This window comes from Ptychodera flava, chromosome 11 (assembly GCF_041260155.1).
Source record: "Ptychodera flava strain L36383 chromosome 11, AS_Pfla_20210202, whole genome shotgun sequence".
NCBI classification, from domain to species: Eukaryota; Metazoa; Hemichordata; class Enteropneusta; family Ptychoderidae; genus Ptychodera; species Ptychodera flava.
In genome coordinates this window covers 26,332,723-26,354,692 of record NC_091938.1, presented here as the reverse complement: position 1 = coordinate 26,354,692, position 21,970 = coordinate 26,332,723, and the positions used below count along the sequence as shown (strand labels likewise).

Here is a 21,970-nt window from a genome sequence, read left to right as displayed (position 1 = left end):
TCATAGTGGTTTTAGCACCGACCAAGATGACGAACAGTCATAAGCATTTCCCGAATTTTCACATATGAAATATCATATTTGATATTCTGCAACAAAAGGAGTAACACCTACATCAACGAATCGTGATTTCTCTTCCGGGACAGCAGGGAACTCGACTGCGCCGAGGTTAGCGATTTCAATCAGGATCTGCGCAGATAGTCTGAGATCACCTCCGTAGATGGCGTCTTTCCTTTCATCCAGGAACTCATCAATGCCGCCCATGTGATCATTGGCGGCTTCAGTTGTGTTGATACTGCTTACCTGTGAAAGACAAGAATTAAGTTGAATCTGTTGCCATAACAAGGGGTAAATTGTTCATTGTTTGGTGTGGGTGACTGTATTATTGTTAAGTCCACGGTCTCTTCGCCCACCTGTGAGACTTGGTTCAAGTCTGTGATTGTGAATGTTTGAGTGGAGTGAACGCAATGATTTGTATTTTGCTTTCATGTGAAACGCGCGCGTGAGTGGACGCGATGAGTAGGGTGAACGCGATGAGTGGAGTGAACGCTAAACAGCGGAGTTTCACCCGGAATAATCCGGCAGAAACTAACTCACTACTGCGCAGACTCAAACGTGACGCATTCAATCGCTGGGAAAACCTGGCGTGAGCTGCCAAATTCCGGATAGGTTTGTACGAAATAGGAGAGACACAAGAGAAACTATTATAAATGATTTTATTTTTTTAAATTCACCGACTTGAACGAAGTCTACCCACCTGTGAGAAATCGAACAAATGAGTTTGGCGTTTCGGGTGAGTTTTAGCGGTGTTTCTTCGGAGAGGAAAGGCAGAGTTTTCAAATATTTCAGGAGTCCTTGTGAAACAAACTTACGTCTTGCAGCTTTTCGTGTAACAAGGCCGATGTACATTCAGTGGTGTCAGGCGCCAGCCATGTCCCATCTACGTCACATTTCCTTTTCATGATACCTTGAGACAAAAAAGAATGATATTTTCAGATCAAAACCACTGGATTGAAATCAATGGAAATTCAAGAGTAAGTCTGTCTGTCTGTCTGTCTGTCTCTATCCGACTGTCTATTCATGATACCTTGAGACAAAAAGAATGATATTTCCATACGAAAACCACTAGATTGACATCGATGTAACCTCTCTCTCTCTCTCTCTCTCTCTCTCTCTCTCTCTCTCTCTCTCTCTCATAGGTTAACTGCCGATGACAGTCAGGAATTTATTAATCACGGTTATATCGGGTTGAAACTGTTATCTTCGAAATGTTTTAGTTGATAAATTAGTTTTACATTCATATATGTAATTGGTTGACTCCACAATATTTTACCCCTGCAAATCGGCTTACTATAGGCTTCAGGTAACTTTGGGATGTACCATTCATATGATATATACTTTGCGATTGACTAAAAGACAATTAGTTCATATTTATTTTCAAAAAAAACTCCCTCCGCCTCAAGCCGAAATTCATCAGGATAAATCATCTTTTATTGATATTATTTTTTACCGTATGAAGATCCAGGACAGGGTATCCATGGTGATGAACAATTTGCTTGCGTCTTATTCCACGTGACGCCCTCAACGGTCTCTGCCTCACAAGTGATTCTAGCCTGACCTGTAATGAAATACTACATGGTGTTAACTTGTTCTGAGCACGAGTAGGGAGCGACAAATTAACGGGGGAGGGACAGGGGACAATATTTGGTCATTTTTCCACGGCCTCTACGAGCTCGACATGAGCCACACTTTAAGCCACCCCTCCCCATCTTGTATCAAGGAAATAGTTTACATGTAAAGGTACCTGACAATTGAAATAGTATTTTTTTAAATTAATTGACTTTTTGATTTGCTTTTTTCTAAAACAACAGTGATTATGTGCTAAACCGGCATCATTTCAATGAATACTGATATAAACAATAGATATTTAAATAAATGTCATTTCTGATGGTTTGCCATATTTGTGGACGGGAAGCAACAACAATGTTTGAATGCTAAATGAAAAATACATGATTTTAACACTTAATAATTTTTACTTTGACACCATCGGTTAGGGGTACGAGAATCAATACAAAAAATATCTACTGAGAAAGGACAACATGCATAATTATATACCATGTGTTTGTCTTCAAAGGAGAGTGCAGTGCTCAATGCAGTAATGAAGAGAATAATAATAATATCAAACGCCATTGGGGTGTTATAAATACTGTACGACAACCAAGTCACGTGACTATGGTGCCTTTAAATCCCGGAAACAGTCGTTTTGGCAGGCTACAGATTAACCCTAAACTAGTGAGATTTTGGATGATCGTCGTCCTTTGCTTACTTATAAAGGAGTTTTACTAAGTCTTGTACCATCAACGATACTATGTTTGAATTTGGTATGTCTTATCGCACTAGGGAAATTTTATGCACAGTTGGATATGAATGGGATTTTATGCACGCTAAGTTTTCTAAATGTTCTTCAACGATACCCTCTTTGCCGGGAGGGGAACATTTCTGTTCGTGAAAAGTGGCATGTCCCTATTGCCTTTTTTAGTAATCAGAGTGACATTGATGACTTCGCCGAGAAGCACAATCTATTAAAAAGTTTTTTTTTCGTCGTGACATTGACTGGCAGACAGTTAATGGGCAATAACATTGTAAGTGGTCTTAATTGCCTATGTACGATGAAAAGTTTAACTGTTGAAGGCCATTGTCTGGTGTAAACACAGTTCTCACTGACAGCTCTCATTGTACAGCCCCCCCCCTCCAACTTTTATCTATAATCCCTGGGTTTTCAGTGAGCAATCGCCGAAGAAAATCGTAAATGGCACGCCCCAAGCGCTACACAAATATGCATATATGGGGAACAGCTTACTGAGGCTATTTTGTGAGCACATCTTGGCTTCATATTCATCCTCTTCGTTAAGTTGGGGAAGACAAAGGTCACTGTCTCGGTCCAAACGATAGCCATCATCACAATCACAGGTAAAACCGCCCTCTGTGTTCACACACGCTTTTTGAGTATTGACTCCACCGCAGTGTTGCGAATTCTCCTGGCACTCGTCCACGTCTGGAAAAATAAAGAAATAAAAGAACTAATAAACAGTAGTCGCTGAAAACTTCCAAGGTTTCTCATTGTCTGCCAGGGCTTTTTTTTGTTTTTTACATGTGAAGGATGATTGCGCTGTTTTCCTGCAACGATTTCATATGACACAGGGAAAGAGTTCAGCAATTTGGAAGACTTGTATGAAGCATGAGACAGCTTGACAAGTTGTTTACGATGTGCTTCGGGGACAGATATTCGGACTCTCAACCTTTTACAAAATTATATAACGTTTTTGACTACCAAGTGTAGGGGATAATTTTGAAGCTCTTGGGGTAGGCAAACTTTTCAAGGTCTTAGTTTTTCTAAAATCGAAATTTTTCCCCTAGAGAGTTAACATAGAGATGGCAGCCATTTTGAATCGCAGATATGGGTAAAAAATGGGCACTTTGTTTCTCTATGTCTGAAACTTGCTCGTTGACCCCCCCCCCCACACACACACACACACACCGATTTTTATTCTCGATTTTGAAAGCGAATGGTTGGAAGTTTGCTTTGAGAAAAGATTTAGCTAAAGTTAAAGTCGTTCAATTCATTTTCGAAAGTTGTTACTCCTGTGGGTGCAGGGACTGTGCTGATAACCTGGATTCGACCGTAGCTCCACTTGCCGTAGAATAGAAACATATGTACGATCAATCAAATCTAAACTACCTGGTTTTTACAGTCGCCGTGTCAAGTATCTTTTCCCAATGGCGTTAGCGCAACATTACAAGATTACTTTTTTAAAGCCAGTCACACGAGTGAAGGGACGCAATTACTTCGAAAACAGCAGGTTCCGATTCCAATGCGCTTTACTGAATGCCTACTTGAACTCATTTCTACTGGACAAAGCGTATACCTGTTGTTAACTTCTTGGATTTGTACCTGTAAGTACGGTTACAAAATCAATTTCCTAAAACCATAACAACACTAATGAGGCCATGACATTCTTCACCTATGAACATTTTCTGTGGTAATGGTCGATGTTGTGTCTTTTCAGCACCCCTCTAATACAGACATGATGTCAAGAATTAGTATACGCCTCGAAAGTGGAAGACTTAAACTTTTGTTAAAACTTTCCTTAATGAAACTTTCCACCATTCTCTTACCAAATCAACAATGTAAAATTCGGGGGTCACCGTGCAAAGTTTGGAACTAGCGAAACAGATCACCAAAATTTTTGCAATATTTAAAATTCAAAATGGCCGCCATTCGTGTGTTAACTCTACGGGGAAAAATTAAGTTTTGGATTTTCGAAAAAAAAACTAAGCCGGTAAAATTTTTTCTTTCTCCAAGAGCTTTAAAATGAGCCCCCACAAGTGGTAGATCAGAAAATAATTTTAGAAATTTGAGAGTCCGACTCTGTCCCCGAGGAGCGTTCTACCTTAATGTAGTACATGAAGTCAGCATTGTCTTCTCTAAAGAGTTATGAAACTTGGTGGGAAATATAGCGAGCATGTATTTGACAGTCATCATATTAAATGTAGCTTATTTGTTCGTGGTTGTTTTAAGGCAGTACGCGCCTCGAAATTGAAAGTCTTAAACATTTGTTCAAACATGCCGTAAGGAAACTTTAAAAATTTCCTTTCGAAATCAAGAGTAAAAATAGGGGATCACAGCGCAGAATTTGGTTTACTAAAGAAACAAATTACCCAATATTTACTGATATTTGAAATTAATTGGCTGCAAACCCTGTGTTAACACTATGGGAAAATAAATATTTTAGATTTTTTTTTAAAAACTAGGACGGTGAAATATTTCCTTACACCAAGAGTTTTAAAATGAGCTTCCACGAGTGGAAAACCAGAAAAGTATAAGCCTTAATAGTTATCCCCAAGGCGCGTTCTACCGTAGTAAAGACGTGTAACTCACCACTGCATGACGTCATCTGTATTTCAGGGTTCCATTTGCCGTCCACACATTCGGCACGGTCATTGCCAATGACCTGAAAACCTTCTTTACAAGAGATGAAAATTTGGAGACCTTCTTCAAACAACATCCTCATCCTGTAGCCTTCGTCTGTCTCCGTGTCAATGCTACACCTCGGTTGTAAAGCTGGAGAAAAGAAATGAATTTAACAGGAGCTATGAACGACGTAAGCAGAGAAAACTTCAAATTTCCGATTCATTATATGTGGTCACAATAGCGCTGTTCACGGTTACAGGTTTGTTACTAATATAGCTGTACGCGCGCGACATCGGACACGCAGCTTGAAATGCGGACAAATTTTATCAATGTTGCATGCGTGGCTGTTTTTGCAGCTTGTACTCTGAGTCGTGAATATGTTTTTTAGTATTCACTGTTGCACTAGCAGTCGCCCACTGAGATGTATTTTCGTCGTTCTTGCATGCGTAATTTTCAAAAGCGTAATCTAAAAATGCGGACAAATATTTATTTTTGCATATTAATGAAAGAACAGTGACGTAAACTGTGAACGGCCGTATTCTGACAAGTTCCTTTGATTTCGGAGAGTCGGACAATATCAGGGCGACTCTATAACCTGGAATTCTGAATCGTGAACTGTGTTTACAAGAGCAAGGCCACTGTTCTGTTGAATATACTCACGTTTAAACGATAATAACACGACAAAATAATCTGAAAGTAGGCACTTGGAAATTGTACTCGTACGTACTCAGCGTTGAGAATATTGCACTGTTTTCATGTATGATATAAAAGTATCGTCAGTACAGGACGGATATGCTGCAACTCGTAACGTAGTGCCTCCAAGTTGAAAGGCTTTCGTTCAAACTTTCCGTTAGGAAACTTTAAACCAAGTTCCTTTCGCAGTCAAAACCAAAATTCCTAGGTCACCGCGCAAAATTTGGAACTAGAAAAACAATTTACCCGATCTTTACCGACACTTCGAATTCAAAATGGCCGCCGTCCTTGTGTTGAGGCTAGGGAGTGGCGGTGCAATAAAGTTTTCGATTTTCACAAAAATAAGCCAGTGAAATTTTTTAGTTACTCTACGAACTTAAAAATGAGCACCAACATGATGTGGCAGACCAAATAAGTACTGTAAAAGTTTGAGCCTCCGAATATCTGTCTCTGGGCGCATTCTAACCAAGGTCCATCCACAGGACCTTGGTTATGCCATATAACCTTGATATAGAACAAAATTCCACAATCTAGCAAAGCTGTGACGAAAGAAACAAGTTCAAACGAGACAAGTTTAGATGAAATTATTTTAGTGGTCTTCGCTTGAAATAGTTAAACATGCTTCGTAACTTTTAATAGTTATTGATATGCATATTTATGTTTCCTACTTTGTCAATATCAATATGGAGTGAAACTGAGATAAAAACATCAGCGAAAACCAGGCTATTCCGACGTCTGGCTACTCTCCCCCTGATTTGAAAAGACAGTGGAACTGAGTTTTTAACTATGCTGGTTTATCCCTGCACTGTAATTTCTCTCATGTTGTTCTACATAAACCAAATTTCATATTAAAAGGTGATTCAAGCCAAATGCCAATCATATCAAACGTAATCAAATCAAGCAATTCAAATAAAATCATCTCAAATTATGTCAAATCAAATCATACCAAATCAAATCATAGATCAAATCATACAAATTCATACCTGATCAAATCAAATCACATGATCAAATCAAATAAAAAAACCTCGAGAAAACTCTGTCAAATTAGCTCGGTAGAACATTTCAATGCCAATGGTGACCAATTGGCACTGCTCACCTTGAACTGGTAGGGGAAAGTATAAATCAACTGTGTTCAGAGAAAGGTCAACGGTAGAGGAGGCCCCCTGAGTGCGTGAATGTGTCGCTGCTTCTGTGGGTGCGTTATCGTTTGTGGTGTGCGATGTGGCGCCTGTGTTGGAAACCGTGGATGCAGCAGTTGTAGGAAGTGTTGCTGTTGAGACATCGGTAGTTGGCGCTGTGATTGCATCGCTTGTGCGTTGTGTAGGAGCTGTGGTGGCTCCATTTGACACCGTGATTGCATCACTTGTGGGTTGTGTATAAGTTGCGATTGGTTCAGTTGTCGATTGCCCTCCCGCTGAGCATGGCACTGGACCTGTAACAATGAAACACGTGATCGTCTGCTTGCGACAGCTGACGTGGCTGAAAAAGGCTCTGAGTAAATGTCAAATGTCTGTTAAAGGTATACAGTCACTTGTAATCTAAATATGCCCATATGGTCAAAGGGGCGTTCCTTGGTATTCAAAATGCCCATGTGGGGGCGCTGTTTTCAAAAAGCGGCCACCCGCTTAAAATCTGTGATTGGTTAGTTTTTGTCTTGCCATGGTAACTGTGGCAAAATTGGAACAGGTGACAGTGTACCTTTGACTTAGCAACACAGCACATTGGCAAAGATGTAGATCAGACTGGTGCTGCAGTTATCCCCGTTCAAAGTTTATTTGTGCTGGGTGAAATATTATGGTTTGATGTAGTGAGATTATGTACTGTTAATACTGCTGACGAACAATTAAACTAAAACAGTGCTGCTGCAGTCGATTGGCTATGTTATTTTGCAAATTGTACCGCTGGAAACTTTTGACCAAAATGTGTGAGCTGAGGATAATTTTGACCAAGGTTCATCGGCCAGGAAAACTTCAGACTATAAAGGGTTATGATGTAAGCAACTTTATCAAATCTTACGGGCCGGTAAAATTTGACAAAAATGAATACGCTAGATTCAGTAAATCCACAAGACGTTGAACTTCATACGTCGGTAAAAACAGGTCAAAATGTATGCTTGCAACCCTATCAGAAACATTACATGCGCAGAACGAGTGGATGTCTCTCTTGGGGGATATGAATTCATTGGTGCCTGAAAGTGCCCCTCAAAAACGTATTTGCATCTCCGATGGTGTGCTTTTACTGTTCGAAGCCCATGATCTGGGATCGAAATGTGGATTTATTGTATCAGGCGAGAATTGAACAATTTCGAAGTGGACAATAACTACAGGTGTAGGGGCGAGGTATTCCAATCGCCGTTTAGGGCATTGAAGCAAAATATACTAACAATCGTTTGACATAAATACATTGTATATAATTGAGTATTACATACTCGGTATTCTAAGTCCACCTGAGTTGTAGGTCTATCAGGCCCCTTCCTATCTACTATTTCAGGGATGTATATGTTTATTGTCAACTAGTATGTGGCTCAAAAGTGAACAACTTAAACTTTTGTCCAAACTCCCCTCAATTAAACTTTCAACCATTACCGTCAAGAATCAACATCAAGGGACACCGAGTAAAATTTGGTACTGGAGTAACCAATAACCTAACATTAACTACACGTGGAATTCAATATGGCCGCCATCCCCGTGTCAATTCTGTGGTATTTTCGATTTTCAAAAAACTATCAAGGTGAAATGTTTTCTCACTCCAAGAGATTTAAAACGAGTCCCAACAAGACCAGAATAAAACTGAAAAAATCTTAAGAGTCAGAAAATATGTTCCCGAGGCACACCTTAAGCTAATGGCACCTTGATGGAATGAATACATTGAGTAAACAACCCACTGGCAGCTCATTTGATGTCCAGCTTCAGCTTTGCCATCTACAAAACAATTTGGACTGTAACTTGTGGGACACTATGGGCAAACAGAACCCTCGTATAAACTCCCAAGACATATGCACACCTTCTCTTTTTCATTTGCAAATGTCTTCTTGTGGAATTGTGAAAACTGTACCGCTTACATTTCTCGCAGATGTAGGAAAACTCGCTATCCGGGTCCTCAGCTTTCCATTTACATCCTTGCCCATGGTGGTTGAGCTGTAGTCGGGACCCCCTTTCTTCGGTGGGTGTACTCGGTGTTGCCATCGTTGTCAGCCCACATGTTATTCACGAAATCAAAGCCGATCCAGTAGGGTTCATTTTGAAACACATTTCTGAAATATAGGCAAGGGGAAACGCTATAAGTGCTGTTATTTCTTTTGACAATACTTAATCTTTGTGTCCATTACTGGCTTTCAGCGACCATAGTTCTCTAGGGAGAAGCGCGAAGTCCGCACATTTTGTTGATGATTTCCTTATTTCCTTATATCAGCGATATTTCAAATAAAGATATGTATTTCCTATCACAGTACGTCTATGTGTTCCTATCAACGGCGATTGCAACCTCTGAGCACTTGACCAAATTAACACTGATGTTAGTCCATAACATTGCCCATTTTGACCGATGAGGGATTAAATCAGTCGGTCAAACATTTAGCAATACACAAATGACTTGGTATCAAAGATGTAAAGATATCATCAACAAAAGGATGTGTAAATTTCGTGCTTCTCCCAGTGATATTACTAAATCTTCAAGTTAGATCGATCGGCCAATGTATTATTACAAGTACTCGTTACAAGTTCAGGTCACCAGTTTCTTTTCCTACAATCTCTCCAATTTCGTCTTTACTTTCGAATCTGACAGTATTTTATTACCCACATCCAGATAGTGGTGACACTTAGTGTTGACGCCTCTACGTGGGTGTAGCTTTAATACAAAGATCATAATCGCCCACAAAAATGTAAAACTTGTAGTCAAGGCAGATTCAGTGTTTGGCTACTAATCAATTCATCACTGAGGATGACCATATCAACTCACATGCCTCACAATAATGAAAAACCGGGTTTTTTTTAAATGAACAGAAATAGATCAGTCAATCACTCACACACCGTAAGGATGGCAAGACAGACTTGATTCGGCCAATGTCCTGTTACAGTTCATCATCAGTTTGTTTCTACGATAACAGATTAAACAAATCAAATTTATATAGAAAGAAACCTTTTTTTGAGTTGGCCGTAAGAGCTCTCTGACAACTCTTCATTTACGGTTTCGATGTCGCGACCGCAGCCAGGTGACGATGGACAGCGCCCTCAGTAAAGGAAGCTTGACCACATCTTCCTTATACTAGTAATTGTGAACTACGAAAGTAGGGGTCCTCCAAAAGCTGCTGTGGAAGCGACTGGAACCCTAAGGATTATGTTGATTTGTGAAATTGTTCAGCGTGGGAGCAGTGTGTTACAGCTAAATGGACAAATTGCAAACCCTACTCATTCTGAGAAGTTTGGTGGCGTAGTGTCTGTAAACTTTATCATAACACTGAGCAAACACAAACATTTTAGAATGAGGAATGAGAAAGGATCGCAAGTAAAACACCAATGCTACTCACATAAGGTCCAGAACGAAGTTAAATTTTGCCTCCTCACGCATGATCACCAGTGTGCCGCCATGGCCAGTGCAGGTATTTCTTGCTTGGTTATATTTCTTTGTATTGTGATTTTCAAACAATAAACACGAGGTCCCGTACATCAACCAGTCTACGGGACAGTCGTCGGTAACACCTGCGATACGAATGAATGAATATATATATATATATATATATATATATATATATATATATATATATATATATATATATATATATATATATATATATATATTATATGGCGTTTTATTGTATTTATTGTTGTCTATACCAATTATATGTGATATGTTACTTCTCTCTCTGATTACTGCTATACATCATTACTAAAATTTCATATGATCTCATGATTCAATCTGCGTACCTTGGCAGTAAATACCCCATTCATTGTGTGACATTACACCTGGTGGACGTCCACACTTCGGTTTTGTCCATACATTGGGAGAAATTGCATCGAATTATCAATACTGAGCTATCCTGCGCTGTTGACAATATTATGGTATTTACCAATTGATAGCCGTACAGAATTCTCACTTGTTCATCAAGTGAGTATCATATTTATGCAGAGTGAGACTGTACTTCGGTGCATCAACATTTTATTCCATAGACAGATAGGCTACACCATCATTACAGTGTATGTTCTGAAGTCTATTTACCTGCAGGTCGTTGACAGATCACGGATTGTTTTGAGTCGCATGCCTCGCTCTCCAGTTCACAAACACTGCTACTTATATCAAGAAACACACAGTGCTTGTCGGACTTTGGATGACCAGGCTTCCACAAGGGTGAACTGTTGTCGAGAGGACTGCCGTTGTCCCACATGAACAAAGATGTTTGAGTGTTATCCCGTGTAATGCCGACCCAATACTTATCGTCTTGATTTGATGCACGCCTGTTATCAATGACAGTAGAAAAAACACTCAGGGGATGTAATATATTCAAAGTGTGGTTTCCTGGCTGACTATGTAATACTGCTGCGTAGCATACAAGGGGTGAAGTTACTTTCTTTTTACCAAGTTTGTGCTACATGTAAGGTCGATCGTCTCGTTTGAAATCTTTGAAAACGCCAAACGAGGACTTGACAACATTTTTTTCATCCAAAGTCCCCGCGCCCCTCCAAGACATGTGTACGCGTCTCCGTGTTAGTTTCTAACCCATGTACATAAAACGTACACATGTATGTTACTGGTACATACCCAGCTGTACGTCCTGATGGGTAAATGTATATGTATTGTACAAGCTGTGACGTAAAGGTCACGTGATACCCATCGTGTTAGATATCGTTCGTGGTTGGTTTAAATATTTGCATTTCGCTCTTTAAATGTAAAACCACTTTATAAGTTAATAACCATGTCCCTGCAATTTGATGATGGAAATTAAAAAGGGATTAACCTCACATCAATCATTGAAATGGAAACCTCTAAATAAACATCGGATTGAGTACATTCTTTGTTGTGAACAATACACGTTCTCATTACTGGTGATTAAAAAAACGACATTTTCCGGCATGGAAAAAACGCATGTGTGCCAGGCTACAACTACGCCTAAACATGTCGGATTCTTAAGGAGAAAACCCGTACATATATTTACTTTACTTTACTTTACTTTACTGATGGCCCCTCTCAAGGACCTAACGATGCATTTCAAAATGATATTCAGAATATCTGATATTCAATAATAACGGAGCAAGTATTATAACCGTCACCGAATTTAGTACTAGTATCATCGCGGGACTTCCAAATATACAATCGACAGGAGGGAAAGGTCATGTTTCCAAAAAGAGACCGAAGATTTAAGAGATGATTTTTTTCCCAAGAAATAGACGTTCCAATTTCTTTGACCCACCCACAAATAATAGGGGAAAGCCCATATACTATATGCTCTCGTGACAAACCTGTTTCAGTTTATCTCTATCTATCTATCTATCTATCTATCTATCTATCTATCTATCTATCTATCTATCTATCTATCTATCTATCTATCTATCTATCTATCTATCTATCTATCTATCTATCTATCTATCTATCTATCTATCTATCTATCTCTCTTTTTACTACCCATCTATAAACCTAACTACTTACCTACCTACCAATCGATCCAGCTATCTGTATGTCTGTCTGTCTTCTATGTATCTACATATCTATCTATCCGTATATCTGACAGACAGATATGTCTACCTATTTGTCTGCCTTTGTAACTGACTATCTTTAGTAATGCAGTAGTATTTGTGTGCAGCTCTTCTCTCTCTCTCTCTCTCTCTCTCTCTCACTCTCTCTCTCTCCTCTCTCTATATATATATATATAATATATATAATATATATATATATATATATATATATATATATATATATATATATATAATATATATATATATATATATATATATATATATATATATATATATATATATATATATATATATATATATATATATATATATATACACCTACTTTCAGGAGTAGACCTACTATTTCGACACTTCGAACTACAAACACACTGGATTCTCCTTGATGGTATAGCACTTTTTTTAGCCCTAGTTCTGGGTTTCCAATTGGTATATGCGCTCGGAAAGCTATGGTTTATCGTCTTTCATTTTCATCCCTGACACATATCTTGAAATTTGCATGGTCTGACATTCGTTTTAGCTAGACAAGACAAGCTACAGCGGTTTACGAACTGAAAACAGGTTGTAAGCCTGCATTCTCGGACAGGAGGGGCGGGAGATTTAACGGGGGACCTAATATCAAGGGTATGTGGGGACACTCGAAGGGATGTGGTGACTAAAAGGGGGACTCGAAAAAATTGCCTGATCAATATGAAATATGTGTTGGGTTGTTAATAAAATAATCGCAATCATACCCAGCCATAATCCGAAAACACTAGGTCAAAATTCGTAATACAACTTTATAAACATGGACATAAAACAGCACAGAACAGACAGTAAATCACCGGTACACACAACAAAGTCAGGTACATGGACCTCTGGCCAAAAGATCAATAAGTGATTACAACATTTGGCTAATTTTGGGTGGTTTTGTTTGTGTATCCACTACAGTTTCTTGTTCTACTTCTTGGAGCGTGATGAAAAAGTCCAGCACAGCCACATGAGTACAGTTAGCATTGTTATTGTTTAAATTTAATTCTAGTCCGGACTAAAATTCCTTTGTCGTCAATAACAATGATTACGGTCTTTACACATGCACATACAGAGTATTTACCAAACAGGATTTTGTTATTCTAGCATGCTGTGGGGAGTAGAACAAGAAACTGCAGTTGATACACAGAGCAAAACATACTTGATTGGCCAAAATGTCCCTTTCATACAGATATGTTGATTGTGTCCAGTTTTCCTGAGAGGTGAGGGAAGTCATCCTGTTTCCGAACATTTCTTATGTAATCGCAAAGTGAACAGTAGCTGTAATGTTTACCTTCATTTATAGTTTGACTTGTAATTGTACAGATAACACTATTATTGTTTATCAAGAAACTTACTACAGCCTAAAAGTAAATTTGTAACAACACTTACGTATATACATATATACTTTCATATTACAGATAAAGCAAGTTCTGTCAGGGTTAATATTTAATAGTGTACCTGTAGATTACCATGAGAAGTGAAATAATACTTTTGGGTGAAATTTCTTGAACACATATTCACTTATAACCATCCCATTCTATTCAAGTACATTTATATCAATTTACAAACATCTATAAATGCACAGATATTACTTGTTTTATATTGGAAAACTATTGTTCACAGTTTTCTCATAGACTTCCAAGTCTAAAGAATCAACATTATAGATGAAATCAAGTTTTTTACACACATGCACTTGTTGCCTGCCACTTCAAGCAAAGTACATTTACATGAATTACTAAACATAAAAAGTACAGATACAACTTGTTTTTAGAGGGAAATGTTAATAGTTTGCCCGAGAGACTCCCATGTATTATGAATCGACATTTTTGGACGAAGCCACACGTTGCATTTTAATAGTTGCGCAAAAAAATGGTGACCCTCCCCAAAAGGCATGTGTGAACTTTCATCACCCTTCAAAAATGCTTGCGCAAAAAGTGCGACCCCTGTACGTAATTTCTGTCTAATCCCTTTGAGAAGATTTCCAAATTATAGTAATTTAACGCATCGTGAGCTTGTTAGGGGTGCACTTGAAAAATCTGAGAACTTTTTCGGATTCCCCCCTCCAGAGGTGTTTGTGACAGCAGCCTAATAATCGTAAGTTACATAAAAAACATGAACTGTTGTTACATACACATAAAAATATACGTATAAAATACATACACTGTAGAGCATAAATATGTAGCATCACTGGAGTCTTGAAAGTGGGAGCGGGATGCAAGTTTTCCTTGACAGTACGTCTTCGATTGCTCATTTGTCATGTCCATATCCTTGATGAAGTAGCAGGGTGATGCATCAGAACTAGCATGCCACCCCGCGGGACAATGGTCCGTTCCGGTCACAGCTGTAATTGAAGAAACGGTGAAAAACAGTTGCTTGAGGACTGAAAGATTACCTTTTATGACCTGCACAGCTCATGTGTGCAACTGTCCATGCAAGTGCCCTGGCAAATATTTATTCGTTGAACGCCGTTGAACGTTGTAGAATAAAAAGGTAGGTGACCCAAGCTTCTCAAAATCAAGAATACCCGCCTCTACCTGTAATAACACAATTCTCTACTGGCAGATTGATCATATGGAACGCAAGGAGAAAACAAACGAGGGAAATGTGCTTTTACCCGTTTTTAGCGAGTGATTTTAAACTTTTGCTGAACACAGGACATATTCTTTCTCATCTTTGAAATGATTGGAAATTGTAGAGGCATGCAGAAATGGTATAGACTCTGACAATCTGTGTAATACGGCACCAAGGAGATAATAAATAGAAAGATAGATTTACGTATCTATTACCTGCAACTTCCTGGCGTCTTTTAAGGCAGAACGAGCCTCGACTCGGGCAGATATTCAGACTCTCATACTTTTACAATCCTTTTCTGATATACCACTCATAGGAGTTCATTTTAAAGCTCTTGGTGTAGGAAAACTTTTTACTGGCTTAGTTTTTCGAAATTCGAATTTTTTTTCCTCAATAGGATTAACACAAGGATGGCGGCCATTTTGAATTTTAAATATCGGTAAATCTTGGGTTATTTGCTTCTCTGGTACCAAAATTTACACGATGACGCCTGATTTTTATTGTTAATTTTGAAAAAGAATGGTTGAAAGATTCCTTGAGCAAAAGCTTAAGGCTTTCACTTTCGAGGCGCATAGAACCTTAATGAGTTATTTTTCTTCGGTTTGTAAGATGCGGTTGTACTCCCTAAATCATGTAGCAATGTTTAGTATTCATCTTATCAATAGGTCTGTATGTGCGTGGGTAAATGCTCAATTTTTGTTTTGTCATCGGCAATATTTTGAATTCGCTAAAGGTCTCTCCCAGCCCAGACATCTCAACTCGGAACATCAGCACTTTTACACCTGTAGTCTGCCGCTGATTCTTATACTTTTTTTCTACTAAACAAAATTTAGGAATTTATTTCACAGATATACCAAGCTAACGTTTGTTCGTCGTATACCCTTATGCATGTTTTTAGCAGCTCAAGTCCTCGGATGGATGGTTTCGCTGCAACTATTTGCATCTACCCGTCTTGTGTTTTCTTGTAGTATAAGCCATTCGCAGTGTCATATTGGAGCGCGGCGTCCATGTCGTTGAATACATACTACTTATGCTATGCACATGGCATAGAAACGGTATTTGTTTGTACACATTATAGTGCGTGAACTTCATGACTTTCATTTTTTATTTATATCTTTGATTAAGTATAACTGCATATTTCTCAATTTGTGCAATAATGTACCCCCTCCCAGACCATAATGGACGACGAAAGGAAAATTTGCACAACGTAGTGAACGAAGCGAAGCCGAGTAAGCTTATAATTACGTTGCGCAAAGTTTGCTTGAGTCCATTATTGGCCGGGAGGGATTACTACTGTTTGTTTTATACTTTTTGCATTGCCAGGGAATTTGTAGATGTAAAAAATACCTGAGACCACGAGACATTTAGTCTAATAGATTATCAGTAATAATCTGGTGGGGTGACGTCACGAAATCCAATTGTAGAAGGTTTCAATATAATCACAGAGAAACATTGACAGAGTCGCAACGCTTGCATGCCTTTTGTTCCATGGTCGTCTCGGTAGACTATTGGCTTTTCATATTCAAATGAGCTTCAAAAGGTGTAAACTTTTTGGAGGCTTTGTTGTGGTTGATAATTACACGAGATTATGCGAAAAATACGACGAGATGGCATCGTACTGCCAGTCGCGTAGCAACCATAGTTACTTTGTGAGCTCTCAGGCCAGCAGAAAACGCTGCTTCACGCCAATCAAAACATAACACGCCAGCAGTTTCATTAACATGTCCTTCCTTGACGCACATGTAAAAGACGGTATGACTGACCGTAAACCATTGAGTAAAACCAGACAGTATCGATAAAGACTTTCAAATTTGGTTCAAACACACTCATTATATATTCATAAAAATATGAGAGGAATTTTTAAAAACGGTAAAACTCACTTTCCTGAAGCTCAAAACAATCCCGTTTTCGCCAGCACGTCAATTCCGCTCAGCACCACACGACAACAACAACACAAACTTTGTCGAACATACTTTCGCTTAACAATTGGCGAAAATCCGAAAATTACCGAAGGATGCATGGTCGGAACTCTTCGGAAAAGAGAGGCGAGAGCAACCTGAGGCGAGGCGAACATGGATGGGTTACGTAACCGCTTCACGCCTTAAACAATACCCGTTGCGACTCTGCCTATGTTTCTCTGTGATTAATTGACTGTATTGTGTGTGTATGTGTGCGTGTGTGTGTTTGAAGTACGTATTAATATGTCCACTCGAATTCAATTTTATTTACAAATATTTTAGCTTGATAATTTTAATATGATGACCACGTATTTCTCAACGCACAAGTAGATCTTTTGTGTGCATGTTGTCTTAAACACTTCATTCCCGGGTATTTCCCATGAGACACAGGCCGAATACATGCTACACTGCCTAATGCCATGGATGTTGCTTAGCCCAGGTAGCGCGTCATTGTTCTCAGTCATTCGACCGATGAATAGTAATACAAATTTTCATTTCCTTCACTACACGTGTGGCTGTTACTGGCCTTGGATATTAATCATCGTCCATGCATTTTCATTTATGGATGGCGGCTTTCAAAATAGAGCGGTGCATAAATTATTGACAGGGTGTTCTGGTACCGTGGTACCTTGTTCTCTGAGTTTCAATTGTGTTCTTATAAAGCCGTACAGCATTCAGCGTAATTTCACAAACAAAATCCCATGATTAAACAATTCTAGCAAAGCTGTTAAATATCAGCCGAACATTTTTTTTATGATTGTATGGCGATGAAATGTGACAAAATCCACACTTAGTTTTTCCGCCCTTAGCTTGTCAATAGACAGAGTATGCACATTAAAGGGCCAGCAATGCTAACTTTCGATGATTTTTGTATCATTTTTATTTTGTATGTCAATTGCAACAGTTTACTTCTTTTTCTACTCCCCAAAAGAATGTTGAAACCCCCTCTATTTAGCTTGTTAACTTAGCGTCTATACGTGTTATTGTTTTCATTTGAATTCTAGCCCGGACCAGAAAGTCACTTCAACAATAACAATGCGGTTTACACACGTATGGGCTGAGTTGACAAGCTGAACACTGTGTATATCAACATGCATTGGGTAGAAACAAGGATTTATGGTTGACATTCAAAACAAAAATTGTGAAAAAATTATCAAAAGTTAGATATTACTGGCCTAGGCAGTATGCACCTCGAAATTGAAAGACTTAAACTTTTGCTCAAACTTTCCTCAATGAAACTTACAACCATTTTCAACTCAAGTATGAAAATCAGGGGTCACCGTGCAAAATTTAGTACTAGAGAAAAATTACCCAACATTTACCAATGCTTGAAATGCAAAATGGCTGCCATCCCTGTGTTAAGTCTATGTAGAAAAATAAAATTTTCGATTTTCAAAAAATTGAGACTATGAATTTTTTTCTTATTCCAAGAACTTTTAAATAAATCCCCACAAGTGATAGATCAGAAAAGTATTGAAAAAATTGAGAGTCCAAAATTCTGTCCCCAGGCGCGTCCTACCTTAAGACGAAATCAACGACCAACGCAAATTCAGAAGAGTTGCTGGTCCACGAGGCTTTTACTTACGAGGTGAGTTGATACCGTTCTCATCGGCTTTTATAGCGACATTGAAACATATACTTACGCTCAATGCTTAGACCTACAGCCACCATCACTACAACTTGGGCAAGACTCGTCTTCAGCCTCTGTCGACACCTTCGTCTCCGTCCACACATGATCAAAAACCTGTAAACCAGCTGGGTTAGGAGGTACCGAGTCCTGGCTCCCACGGTTCCCAGCTCGCTTAAACCTGGCTGATTATGAACTGATCCACACGAACATCACTCGGGTGTCGTTTCATCTCATTTTGATGCGTTTCCATGGATACCCCTGTCGCCGTGTATGTAAATAGGCATTGTTGAGTTGTCGCCTAATCAACGACACAGCAATCAACTGGCCGTCTCAGTTACATTATTGATGAAACTGTGTTCATCGTAATATCTCATCGGCTCATCACATTATTTTAGATTGATACGATGTCTCCGACACTTCGTCAGAACAACGCACGGTTCGTGACTCGCCGACCATTGCATTTATAAACTTTCATACCCACGTCACACCCCCCCCCCCCCTCATCGTTTCATATTTCGACTTATGGTAAACTCTTGACAACATTCTCATCGAAATCTCATACTTGAAATTTTCCCTAACATGACGTTCAATTATAGTTTTAAGCACAACTAGTTAACCTAATTGCCCGATTTTCAGATGTAAAATAGCCTTAACTCTTTTTGTATGTAGCTTAGGGAGGAACCATTTGATTTAAGGGGGTAGATGCACGAGTTTCTTTTTATCAATAATCAATATTAATAATTCAAAAAGATATTTAGTGTCGTATATATCCACTTAAAGATGTTCAAGACAGCTTAACAAATAAAATGTAATAAATAATTCTGCAAGGACAGAAGATTGACAAATTCAACACAGGAAGACAACCTTGAGAGGTCAAAAAGACTTGTACATCATCATCATTATCGAGATTGAACAGTCCAAGCTCATAATCAGTTGATTAATAGCTGCTGATAAACTGTGTATACTCAGGGTACATGATGTTTATCACGCTTGTAGCGTCTACGCAAACACCAAATTTCAAAAATTAGAAATTAATTTTCATGGAATGCCGATCATATATGTACGTTTCGATTATTGCGAAACAAATCCGGGTATAAATGTAACACCCTTTCTTTTTGTGCGAAATAACCGTTTATGGCACTTGCAGAGTATTTACATCGGCTGACTTTAATACGCAGACGGGTAAAACTTATAGCGTCCCTCCATGTTGGAAATAATATCTCACGTAGGAATAACATATACCTCACGTGCATGGGACGAATATTGCCAACGTTTAATGAATGTACCACACATGGCTAAGTCAAGCGCAAAAAAACACAAACTTTCATGACTTACGTTATGATTCTAAATTGCGAAATACATGTAAAGTGAGAATTCAGTGGATTTCGATTTGCAGACAGAGATATAAGGACCTCGAACCACTGTCTCAGATTCAGCGGTGATCAAAACTGCCATCTTTGTGTGGAAGCTTCAGTTACTGAAAGCATCAAGATCCTGTGGTATATCAATCCTTTCGCCCCGACATGTCAGTCGTGACACATGGATATGCGTTACCCTTGTGCAAAGTTTTACTTAAAGCATTTGGGTACTGTCTGTATCATTGCTTTAAAATAAAAAAAATAATAAACGAAATTGCTGCCTGAGCGGCCATGGGGAGTAACCACAGCACTTTGTCATTGTGCGGGGTTTGGAAAGAAATATGTTGAGCAACTGTGCGACGACCCTGTGCAGGGAATGTTTCATGATAAAAGTGGGCGCCAGGCGACTATATTTTGATCATATTGTGATATGTAACCCATAAATATTGCAATATAGTCTGTATACCAAGTTTGAATGAAATAGCTTCAGAAATGCCAAACAAAAAGGCCCAGGGCGGAAGAACAAAGCCAAATCCATAGACCACCACAGACATCCCCCGCGGGACTAATTACGACTAAAACGTTTCCATTGAAAGATATTTCTCAAGACTTGCGTCATTTTTTTCATTTTAGAACATCGACGGTGACCTATTCGCAAGCACTGATGCAGTACACGAGATGATATTCCCGTATGATCTGATCATCGACAGGCATTTGGATGTCTAATAAGAATTGCACAATGTGTATCATTCAGTTTTAGTATGTGACAGATATATGGTGGATGCATGTCATGTTTATGATTGTAACTAGCATAAAATTGATGTAATGAAGAATTGGAAACCCGATATCTTTCAATATACTGGTAATATGATCATATCTTACAGGGCCAGTAGATTACTATCGATTATTTTTTCTACTATTTTTGTTTTTAATTATGCAGTTTATCGTTCGGCAAGAGTTGTTTTAGGCCCCCGGAAATCACTTTAATCCTGACTTTCCATGGAAGAAGCACATGAATTACAACTTTTGGAGGAGTTTAGAATTAGAATTAGGGTTAGTTTTAGGGTTAGCATACTCAGAAGTGTTGTATATATCTTACCTAAGAAAAACATATTGGTGGGAGGGGGAGGGGGGACTTAGGGATTCTTTTGTTCTACTCTCCAAAGCGTTTAAAGATAACAAACATGTAGCCTGTACATGTGTGGACTACATTGTTATTGTTGACCAGTGAATTCTGGTCCGGACTAGAATTCAAATGTAAACAATAACATTGTATTTTACCTTAATAGACGCTGTGTTGACAAGCTAAAGGTTGGTGTTTTTTAACATGTTTCAGGGAGTAGAACAAGAACTTATCAATGGCATACTTAGCTCAAAAAAGTAGTAAAATTCGAAAACAAAGTTACAGCAACTTGCCCTTTGAAGCCTGTAGCTGCAATATATACAGCACTTTTCCAATACTGCTGGAAACAGGAATGCGGAGCATTAAACCGTGACTTAGTCCGGGGTTAGTTCATTCTGAGCATGTCGGTGATGCATATATAATCACTGTCCATCTTTTTCATCTCCAGGGGTCCTGCATATTATTTTATTGTTTACGTCATATGCGTCGCACGTAAAGAGCCCACACAAACTGTAGGACGGGAGAAATACTCAGATTTTAGAGTTCGAAAATATCTGTCCCAAAAGCGAGGTGTGCTCTGCCTTGCTCATTATCCAGGTTGATTTGATCACTAAAATATAGAATGCAAGCTTTTTGCTGCTAGGTTAAGTTGGCATAGAGTTTTACACTAATGTGGTCAATGACAACATTTCAAATGTTCAAATATATATATATCAAATATATATCAAATTTATATATATATATATATATCATATATATATATATATATATATATATATATATATATAACATACATACATTCATGCATACATGCATACATACATACATTTACCTATACCTACCATACATACATACACATACATACATACATACATATACATACATACATACATACACACATACATACACACTAAATACACACACACAGTAGAGCGATTCCTCTTTCGTAAAGAGCACAGTTCGCAAGGCTACA

The 21,970-nt window shown here is 38.6% G+C and overlaps 1 protein-coding gene across 2 annotated transcripts in view; it reads right to left on the bottom strand.

Annotated features, from left to right (window-relative positions):
- LOC139143951 (adhesion G protein-coupled receptor L4-like) overlaps positions 1 to 18,742 on the bottom strand; it is a 36,325-nt gene extending 17,583 nt beyond the window's left edge. The window contains exons 1-11 of one of the 2 annotated variants that reach the window (XM_070714572.1): positions 18,530 to 18,742; positions 14,518 to 14,698; positions 10,877 to 11,112; positions 10,188 to 10,359; positions 8,724 to 8,915; positions 6,759 to 7,094; positions 4,937 to 5,119; positions 2,858 to 3,052; positions 1,508 to 1,615; positions 870 to 964; positions 112 to 300 (exon numbers count right to left, since the gene is read on the bottom strand). In XM_070714572.1, the coding sequence (XP_070570673.1) occupies positions 112 to 300; positions 870 to 964; positions 1,508 to 1,615; positions 2,858 to 3,052; positions 4,937 to 5,119; positions 6,759 to 7,094; positions 8,724 to 8,847 (1,230 nt within the window). In that variant the 5' untranslated portion in view covers positions 8,848 to 8,915; positions 10,188 to 10,359; positions 10,877 to 11,112; positions 14,518 to 14,698; positions 18,530 to 18,742. The remainder of the gene's footprint in view (positions 1 to 111; positions 301 to 869; positions 965 to 1,507; positions 1,616 to 2,857; positions 3,053 to 4,936; positions 5,120 to 6,758; positions 7,095 to 8,723; positions 8,916 to 10,187; positions 10,360 to 10,876; positions 11,113 to 14,517; positions 14,699 to 18,529) is intronic. The other variant, XM_070714573.1, reaches the window with a different exon arrangement.
- Between the last annotated feature and the right edge of the window lie 3,228 nt (positions 18,743 to 21,970).